Source organism: Corvus brachyrhynchos, unplaced genomic scaffold, assembly GCF_000691975.1.
Source record: "Corvus brachyrhynchos isolate BGI_N302 unplaced genomic scaffold, ASM69197v1 scaffold91, whole genome shotgun sequence".
NCBI lineage: Eukaryota > Metazoa > Chordata > Aves > Passeriformes > Corvidae > Corvus > Corvus brachyrhynchos.
In genome coordinates, this window is record NW_008236442.1 from 5,854,979 (window position 1) to 5,865,509 (window position 10,531).

The 10,531-nt window shown below is 42.7% G+C and overlaps 1 protein-coding gene across 1 annotated transcript in view; it reads left to right on the plus strand.

The window, feature by feature from the left end:
* Nucleotides 1-10,531, plus strand: part of LOC103624394 (contactin-6) — a 126,785-nt gene that overhangs the window by 112,233 nt on the left and 4,021 nt on the right. Inside the window, exons 15-20 of the mRNA XM_017747251.1 lie at nucleotides 779-937; nucleotides 1,030-1,179; nucleotides 4,803-4,873; nucleotides 7,036-7,268; nucleotides 7,738-7,855; nucleotides 9,079-9,265. Of these exons, the coding sequence (XP_017602740.1) occupies nucleotides 779-937; nucleotides 1,030-1,179; nucleotides 4,803-4,873; nucleotides 7,036-7,268; nucleotides 7,738-7,855; nucleotides 9,079-9,265 (918 nt within the window). The remainder of the gene's footprint in view (nucleotides 1-778; nucleotides 938-1,029; nucleotides 1,180-4,802; nucleotides 4,874-7,035; nucleotides 7,269-7,737; nucleotides 7,856-9,078; nucleotides 9,266-10,531) is intronic.

Sequence of the window (10,531 nt, forward strand, 5' to 3'; positions counted from 1 at the left end):
CCTAGAGGAATTAGGAATACTTAACATCAGCTGCTGTTTGAATGACTCCTGGCATATCAATTCCACATCTCAGTAGTGAAATGTTTCATATCTTGTACTCTTGGCCCCAAAATTGTGGCCAGCATGATCCTGGTGTTCAGCCAACCCAGGGAAACCTCTGCAGTCCTGCTGTGGTCTATTTGCAAAATTTTCTGGCCACACAGGTCAGAGGGAGGTCTTCTGATCTCAGCAGTGTTGTCGTTTCCTCCAGGAATCTCTGGGTCACTCTGCAGGCTGGGAAAATCAAAAGACCTCATTCCTTTCCCCTACTTGGAGATAATATGAAATAATAATTTCTAACTCAGTTTTTTACCACCAGCAGTGAGGAAATGCTGTCATGGGAGCAGATCTGTAAGCCCTAAGAGAAATCAGGAATCTGTGTAGTGCACCATCCTGCATTCTTCCTGAACCTCAGTTTTGATTAAATTCAGTAGGAATTCTCAAAATGTTCGATGGTTCAACAAAAGACAACATTGGGTGCCTTTCTTTGTCAGACACAAAAAAGAAATCATTCCTTTGTTTGTAGTTTTCATGTTAGTGACATCAAGACATTAATTTTCCTGACTCATAAAAATGTAATCCAGGCGTGGAGCCATCATTTTAGGGATTGTGCTGCTTTCATGACACTGCAGCTTTATGAATAATTCCTCTGACTTGAGAAAGTAAGAGTTGCCCAACCCATTCCAGCAGTGAATCTTCTCTTCCCAATACCTTCCTCTTAAAATGCTGATCGTGTCAGGCCCCCCAGGTCCACCAGAAGATGTTAAAGTTGAACATGTTTCTAGCACAACTGCTGGGTTATCCTGGAAGCCTGGAGTAGATAACAACAGCCCAGTGCAGATCTACAGTGTGCAGACCAGGACTCCCTTCTCGGTGGGATGGCAGGCGGTTGCCACAGGTAAACAATTCAGGAGTTGTCTTGGATTTTTTGTTTTGTTTATACAATGAATTACCTCAAAAATCCATTGTTGGTGTCACAATTACCTTTAGCTCCCGAGGTCATTAATGGCAGGACTCACAAGGCCACAGTGGTGGATTTAAGCCCCTGGGTTGAGTACGAGTTCCGGGTGGTTGCCAGCAACGGCGTTGGGATTGGGGAGCCGAGCAGGCCATCAGCTCTGCTGAAAACCAAAGCAGCAGGTAAGGCCCTATTTTCTGCCAGTTTTTTCCCAGCTCTCAACTGTGGGGATTTCACTGCAGCAGAGTCACTCACTCCTACAGGGTTATTTACCCAGTTCCATAGGCAGGGAGCCTTCCACAAGAGCACGTTACTGGACGGGGCTTGGAGCAGCCTGGGACAGTGGGAGGTGTCCCTGCCCATGGCAGGGGTGGCACTGGGTGGGCTTTAAGGTCCCTTCCAACCCCAACCATTCTGGGATTCCACGATAAAAGCTGGAGTTAGCCTATGCTCCTCCCTTTGATATGTCCCAACCAACCTTTCACTCAAGCAATTGGGGAGAACACCTTTTGGTCTCCCAATTAAATCCAAGTTTTTACTGTGCTCAGGGACTTTCACAGGAAATGATAACTCCACTCTCTGAATATCCCTTGGCTGCAGAGGTGTTTGATATCTGAGCATCAGTAAGGAAAAGGATATTGGCTTTAACTTTGGATATTGGAGGAAATAAATCCAAAGCCCGGTGAAGCCAACAGCTTCCACTGACTCCAGAGTGGGATCCTTGCTATCTGTCTGACCTTCACTCTTTTATCTTCGGGGACTTGGAACCTCACGGGAAGCTGCCTCACTCTTGGGTGACCAACGCTGTCAATCCTTTGACCTGCTCAATCTGGTACAATTTATTTGCAGCCCAAACCTTTGGTTTGTTTTATGTTTCTCGCAGCCCCCTGCTTATCAATTCTCTCCCGCCTATAAAATCAGTATTTGTAGGATGGAAAGCAGTAAAATGGAAGCAGCTTTTACAATCCACTTTCTCTTCTCTATTTATCTCATTTGCCAAGCTCTGAAGTTTGGCAAGCTGCATTTCAGGACAGAACTCAAAATACAGTATTGTACATTATACAGAAGAAAATACAGGTTTTTTTAGAACATGGAATCCATTTGTTTCTGGGAATAGAATCCCAGAATGGTTTGGATTGGTAGGGACCATAGCGACCATCTAGTCCCAACCCCCAGCACCTTCCAGAGAAGGTCAGACTTTTAAAATTTCCCAACAGAGTATCTCAAGTAAATATTTTCCATTACATGATTGATCACAAAGCCCAAATTAATCTTGAGAAGGTTTTTGTTGCTGTTACCTCCGTGGGGCTTTGCAAAGTGGGAGATTCAAAACCAGGCACTCAGTGAGACCTTTCATCTTCTGAAACTTTTATTTATTTATTTATTAGAGGGATTCACAAGAGGAGAAAGAAACAATAAAAACACTCAGTGAGACTTTTCATCTTCTGAAACTTTTATTTATTTATTTGAGGGATTCACAAGAGGAGAAAGAAACAATAAAATTATTGTTATTTATTATGGCAATAACACAAGGAAGATTATTTCCTTACAGCATAGCTCTGAAGTTTAACAAAAGGACAGAAAGACTCGTTTCAGCTTTTAGCTGCTCACCCCCTTCACTGCTGTAAATTCTGTCTCAAAACATTACAGTGTTGTGGGAAAATAACAAGTTATCCTAATTTTTTAATCAGAATGGGGAACTGAAGTCAGCAGGATGGTGTGGACAGCAAATGCCTGGCCAGGAAAGGGTGAATTTGAGCTCCACTGTTGTAATAACTATTTTGCCAGCTGAAATATGAGCATTAGTAGGTTTGTGGATGCAAATGAGCCACTGTTCTTTTCATTAAAATGGAGCTGAGAATTAATTCAGCCTCTGTTGGTGCACTCAGCTGTAAATTTTCATCTGTTTCTCAACTCTGACCCAGCTGAAGCTCTGCTGAGCAGCAGCACAAAATTTACCCCGTACAAATGTAGTAAGTACTGAACACATTTAACACATGAGCTAATTGAGCATCAGTTGGTTCATGAAACAGTGAAACACCAGGCTTGAAAGTTTGTTTTGCCATTTCCATGCAGTTCTTGTTAGTCTGAAATTATTTGCCTCTGATGTGCCCAAAGACATTGATTGTGAGTGACAAAAATGAACAGCTCTGCGAAACCCTCCAGGAGAGCCGGGCTGTTTGCACTTGCACTCACTTTTACGGCTGCACAGCAAAATTATCCTGCAACTCCTCCCATTTCTAGAGGATGAAAGCAGATAAAGATTTATACATGGACTGGAATCTGGAAATGATAATGAGTTGACTTTAATTTCTGTGAACTTAAGCACTGTTGCTTTTATTGCCACCCCTGGAGCTGGGCTAATGCATTTATCAATGGGAAGGACAAGCAGATATGTCAAGACTTGCCCAAAATCTCTGAAAAAACCTTCTGAGATGCAAATACCCCACCTATTTCTCACCCTACACATCAGCTTTTCAGACAGTGAGAGCTGAAAGAAGGCAATGACAAAACAATCTTGAAATTTCTAAAGAAAGGGTTCGGAGATGCGCCAGTCCAAATGTCCTGTAGAAAGTTCCTGTCTCTGCCCATTCCAGGGATGTCCTCTTCTCTTATACTTCCCTAGCAGCTGAAAAAGAATGTGCTATGGCAGAATCATTGAATGGTTTGGGTTGGCAGAGACTTTAAAGAAGAAATATAAAGCAAGAGGAAGGAAATGTTGATATTTTCTTTGCCTCTCCACCATGAGACCCTTCAGCCTCAACAAAGTTCCCTGATCTCAGTCCTGTACCTCTGGTGCCACACACCTGGGGAATGCTGGAGAAACCCAACCCTAATCAACCAATTTTTGGACACTTGCACTCTTGGGAGAAGGAGAAAAGCAAATTGCGAGTTTTGAATTTGCTAAGAAAAACATACAACCAATTAAAAAAATTAATATATTGCTCCAACAACATGTTTACTGAACAAATGCATAATTAGTAAATCAGTAGTGTTGCAGCTACAGTCTGAATGGAACATCATTTTGCCAATTAGTTGATGAGGCATAATAATGTCAGATACTTGATGCTCCTAGTTCTTTAATTAATTTTTTGAACCAGGGTACTCATGTATCAAACGCATCTGTGGCTTCAGCCTTAGAAAACGTGTAAACATCATTTCAGTTAATTTCAAACGGGCTGCTGTGCAGTGTAATCCCTGTTCTACCTGTTGACAGGCGGAATAGCTGCAGGTGAGGTAGGAAATGCTCTGATCATCCATTTGGAAAGGCCTCCAAGGTAATCAAGCCCAGCCTTTGGCTGATGACCACCTTGTTCAGAACTGGACACAGCACTCGAGGTGTGGCCTCAGCAGTGCCCAGTGCAGAGGGACAACCACTGCCTGGGTCCTGTGGCCACATTATTGCTGATCCAGGCCAGGTGACCTTGGCCTTCATGGCCACCTGGGCTCATGTTCAGCTGCTGTCACCACCGACCCCAGGCCCTTTTCTGCTGGGCCACTTTCCAACCACTCTACTCCATCCTGGAGCTCACCATGTGGCTGTTGTGACCCAAGAGCAGTACCCTGCACTTTACCTTGTTGAATCCCACACCACTGGCCCCAGCCCATGGATCCAGCCTGCCCAGATCCCTCTGAAGAGCCTTCCAGCAGAACCACACTCCCACCCAACTTAGTGCCCTCTCTGAACTTCCTCTGAACTTCCAATCCCTTTGTCCAGACCATCCACAGAGACATTAAACAGGACTGGCCCCAGGACTGAGCCTTGGGGAACCAGCTGCAAACACCAGCATCTTTTCTTCTCCAGTTCCTGTGGTGGCACCAACGAACATCAGTGGAGGAGGAGGGGGCCGCTCCGAGCTGGTCATCACATGGGAGGTAACTCTTAGCTCAATTAACCTCAGCTGTCTAATGGGGACAAATCCGTGGGTGAAATCACAGCTCTGCTGAAATCCAAAGGCTTTCGGTCACTGTCTTTGGTGGAGCCTGGATTTCACCCTGGATGAGGAGAGCAAGCAGCCTGTAAGATATACAGCAAGTTTGCTGTGTTATAAGGAACAATTTATAAAAATAAACAGTTTAAGAGGCATGTTGTAAAGATGTTTAGAAGTCTGTATAACCCTCTTATCTCCATTGTACAGGAGGTGCTTAACACACTAATCTGCTTGGCCATTTTCTGCATTTACATTTTTCCTACTTTTGTTTACATGTTCCCCATTCTGGAACACTGTGCTGACAAGACATATCCTATTATGCGTTAAAGGAGATGAGCCCTTTAATTCTCCAGCACTCCAGCGAGAGCAGAGAATACACATTTTCAGAGCAGTTAATACCAGACAAGTTGCAAAGGGTGAGTGCAGGTCATTTCAGAGAGTAGAAAGTGAGTGCTGTGAGAAGGAGCCTCCTCTTCCAGCCTCCCAGCAGCTTCCCACAGGCATTGGGATAAAGGCAGGGAGCCTCTGGCAAAACCTGAGAAGTGATGGGGCAGCTCCTTGGTCAAAATGTCAAAAATCAGATCAAGAGAAATAAAAAAAATCCCCAGTAGATAAATAACACTGCTGATGTTTTCCCCTTCCCGTGCTGCAAACAGAGCAAAATTCCACTTTGCCTGAACTAAGTTTTCTTCCATCTGCACCTTTCACTCTTTTGTTTCATTTTCTCCTCTGCTGGTCTCCTCTTTGGGAGCAGAAGAACATGAAAATTGAAAACAACCTGAGTGATCTCAAACAAATTATCCCATTGGACTCTGTAGTGTGTCCTGAAAAACAGTCATAAGAAATCCTAATTATGGCCAGCTAACAACTCTGAACACAACTCTGCAGCTTTCTGTGATGAACTCACTAAATGTCTTGATTAAATCTGAGGTCACGGAAGCCTCAAAAACAAATTAAATGCTCTAGAAAGTAGCTTGAACTCTTATAAATCCCCAGTGAGCCACCATCCCTCACATTTAACTCTCTCAGGACTGGAAAAGAGATGGAAAGGGGAATATTGGGGAATTAATGTTTTTAAAACACTCAAGGAAAGACATGTTATAAATGTTAGGGGAGGCTTATTATCATTATTTTTATTATTAGAATTAGAAGGAATTTATGATGAAAATAACAACATAAGTGCCCTGAAATCTTCTGAGGTGCTTCCACGTTTTCCCCCATCATCTCACACTGTTTGTGCTCCCAAGGGTTTGCAGAAGAGGTTGGAGCCAGGACTCAGCTCCTGACCCTATTTCTGCCTTTTTGCACCATTTTCCATACCTGCTTTTCCATGCCCCTTCCTTTGATGCAAGTATCCGAAATAAATGCAGTTTTACTGAGAAACACTTCTTTCTTCCATGTAATCCTGGTTTTGTTTCATAAATGTCCTCTTGCTTTGAGAAGCCAACGTGGAAGTATTTTTATCTCGTGAAAAACCAAACTTCATGCTGGACACGGTGTTGCTGTAATTGCCTTTTCAGTTTGAGCCTTTCATATGTATCTTGACATGAGATTTTATTAATAGAAACATTAATTTTGCCATGTTGACTTGCTGGAACATTTCTGTTCTGAAAACTTAAATAAGAATATGGTCATGCACTCGAGGCTTTCTCTTTGCTAAAAGAAAATACATCAGTACTGTACTCACAGGCAGGCAATTATACAACTGACACACATTTCTTTGTATACATTTGTTCTTTCCCAACTCTTTTTTTTCCTTTAAAATCATTTATTTAAAATTAGCATTCCTATGCCCCTTTGGGGGAAAAAAAATCTACATGCTACAACTTGTACTGAGTGAAATGCTTTTTAATTTTGCAAACTTCATGCTTGAAAGAGACAACTTTAATGGAGCTGATCAGATCTTTTGTTTCTAAATTGATTGCCCCAATAGATTTATTGTTTTGATTTTTATTTCAGTATTACATTGACAGATGGGGCAAACATTATTATCTTCTCCAAGGCACAGCCAACTAAATCAATACCACTAAAATATAGTCAGGGAATGAAGATTCAGTTAAAACAGTGGATACATGCAAATCTTTGTTGACTGCCTTGTCACCACAGCCAGTGTCAGAAGAACTCCAAAATGGGGAAGGTTTTGGCTACATCGTCATGCTCCGTCCCCTTGGCTCGACAACCTGGACCAAAGCTGTGGTGGCCTCGGTGGAATCCAGCAAATACGTTTATAGGAATGAGAGTATCACACCCCTCTCTCCTTTCGAGGTGAAAGTTGGTGTCTACAACAACGAGGGAGAAGGGACCCTGAGCTCCATTTCCATCGTCTACTCGGGAGAGGATGGTAACACAAGTTACTCTTAGTAGTAATGGGTGTGCAGCAGCAACAGGTCCCAGATATGATCAGGCACACCTCACAGGGGTATTAAGGACCCTGCTCAAACCTGCTCATTGAGTATTTATAACAGACATGAGGCAGGGGGTGGGAAGCTGAAGTAAAAATGACAAGGGGTGGATTTTCAGAATGATTTTCAGTAGAGGGCCTGTTTCAACTAATTTGTTCTCAAGGTGCTCCTTCTGAGTGTGTTGCGAAAACCAGGAGACACTTGAAGGTGTAGCTCTCAGAGGGTTTGGATTTTCAGACCACTCAGTGCAGCCAGTCTCTAAAAATCTGCCCTAGAAGACAGGAAATGATCAATTTTGAAAGGTTTTGCTGAAGTTCCACCAGAAGTGGAGAGTAAAGCTCATGGTTACAGCAGGGGCTCTTCCTGCTGCTCCCCCCAGCATCTCCTCCCCTTGCTCTGGCTCTGTGACCACAAAAAACGCCCGTGGGGGAGCCTCGGCGCGGAGCGTGTCGGCGGCAGCCGTGGAGGTGTCCTGGCTGCCCATCCCCTGGAACCGGCACACGGGCAGGGTGCTGGGCTACGAGGTGAGGGGCTGGGCTATGGGGTGAGGGGCTAGGCTACTGGATATGGGGCTCTTACACCTTGAAGGTGTCCCTTTCCTGTCCAAAATCCTGTTGCTCCTCCTCCCAATCAACAAACAGTTGCTTCCAAGTCAACAAAGCGTGGAGCTCTTCCCCTGACTCTCATTAACAACATCTCACCGGAGATGATCAGGCAGATTTACAGCCTAGAACCGCAGCTCTGTCCCAGACTTTTTGTGCTCGGATTTGGGGACAGGCACACGTGGCACTTCTTAAAGGACAGGGCACGATAAATGTCCTCCAGTGCTACCCAGAGCTTGTGCTGTGGTGCACTGAAAGGCTTTTAACTTCTCCCTCCTCTTAGAATCATAAAATCATTTAGGTTGGAAAAGATCTTTAAGAACTTCAAATCCAACCATTAACTCAAACTTTTGAAGAGGGCAGTGGTGGCATCCCCATCCAGGGAGGGATTTAAAAGTTGTGTGGATGTGGCACTTGGGGACATGGTTTAGTGCTGGACTTGGCAGTGCTGAGTTAATGGTTGGACTTGATGATCTTAAAGATCTTTTCCAACCTAAATGATTCTGTGATTTTATGTTTAAGCAATGTCAGATATGATTCTTGGGTATTTTACTTGCACAGCAAAGCAATTTCTTTTTTCTTCTTCTTTCTTTTTTTTTTTTTTTAATTTGTAGATAAGAGGAAAAAAGTCAATAAAACTTTAAATTCTGTCCTATCATTGCAATGTATAAATGAAGTTAATAAGAGTCATGTACAGTCCACAAACCCTCCTAAATCAATTATGCACTGAAAAAAAAAAACAGGTCTAAATATGTGTCACTGTTATCAAAACTACAGCCAGGACACAAAATAATTAAAAACCTCTTAGATGATTGAGATAAATGTTCTTTTATATCTCTTAAGGTTTTCTTTCCTTGTGTTCAACCATAAAACCAACAAAGCTTTATCATTTCTCACCTTATCAAAGGTTTCCTTCTGGACATCTGTAAATTTAAGGATTTCATTTAGTTCCTTAATTGGGATTCAGTCTCTGAAATGTTATTGCTTCCCTATAAATATTCATGCCTGGGTTTACATCCTGCTAGATTGGAGTACAAAAAATCCTGTATTCCTCAAAATCTTCCTTGTCAGCATGTCTGCTTCCCAGCCAAGCCTCTAATTGCTGGAAAACAATGAATTGCCTGTTCCTTGTCCTCGCTTTTCAGATTTTATACTGGACAGATGATCCCAAGGAAAGCACAGCTGGGAAGGTCAGAGTCAGTGGGAATGTGACAGCCAAAAACATCACGGGACTGAGAGCTAACACGGTGTATTTTGCAACAGTCCGAGCCTACAACACAGCGGGGACAGGGCCCTCCAGCACCCCGGTGAACATCACCACCAAAAAATCCCGTGAGTACTGGATTTGGTACAACAAGTGTCCCATATTCCCACCTGGGACAGGCACATTCCAGCTCACTGTGACTCATCGCTGCCAAATGCTTCAACAGCAAAGAAAACAAAATCCTAAATTGCTTCATAAATCACAAAACAAAATCTGAGGCTAAGAAGCTTCCTCTTGTCCCAAATCAGTGCCCACGAGGAAGGATTTCTGTTTTCCTTGGAATAGCAGCCCCCTTGCTTTCAGGGGATTTCAGGGAGATACAGAGTCAATAAAGGAAGGATGTTCCACAGGTCAAACGAGAGATTTTGGAGTGAGGATGTGTTGGTTTGGGGGTTTTAAAGAAAACTGCTGAATGCACCAAATACAGAGGGGTTTTGAGACCTCTAAACTTTGCACTGTGGAGGGCAGAATAAGGGATGCATTGATATCATTGCAATTTAGTCATTAATTTTTTTATTTAATACTAAAAGTAAAGCCCTCTGCTGTTTTGTTTCCTTGGACTATATTTTCCCAGTAAATTACTGATCACCACTTTACAATAAAAGGGGACTATTTCTCCCAAGTTTCACCAGTTTTCCTCTTGTCTCTGTGCTGTTCCATACCATTGCTCCAAGTGCAAGATAGGAACAACTGGTAGAATGAATTGACTTTTAATTGCCACAAAACCAATATCTAATGTAAATAAAACAATCAAAAATAAAGCCAGAAAATATATTTCTGAAGGGCTCAAACAGGACCCATCCCTGCAAGTGTCCAAGACCAGGTTGGGCGGGGCTTGGAGAAACCTGGGGCAGTGGAAGGTGTCCGTGACCATGGCAGGGGGTTGAGTGAAATGAAATTCAAGCGCTTTTCCAACCCAAACCATTCTATCATTCTGTGACTTTTCTCACAGTCCATTTTTCAATGGAAAAGAAATTCATCTCTGGGAATTTTTCCCTCTATTCCTATGTACATCTGTATGAAAGACAAGTTAAAGACATGGCAGTCAAATGACAAAACATAGAAGGAATAAATTTGCTTTTGTTTTACATCAGCTTTATCTTCTGTCAAATTCAGGGTTGTGCTAATGGCTCATTTAAAAATTAAAGTCAAAATAACCTTTTTAATATTTAAATATATAGATTAAAATTTCAAGCTCTGTCTGTGGAAGATGCAAGCACTTGCAATATGAGAAGAGATAATATGTCAAGAGAATATAAACAATGTGCATCTGAAGCAGGAGATGGAGTTCCAAAGTAATAGCTCTGTCTTCCTGCTCAGCATCCAGCATTCCT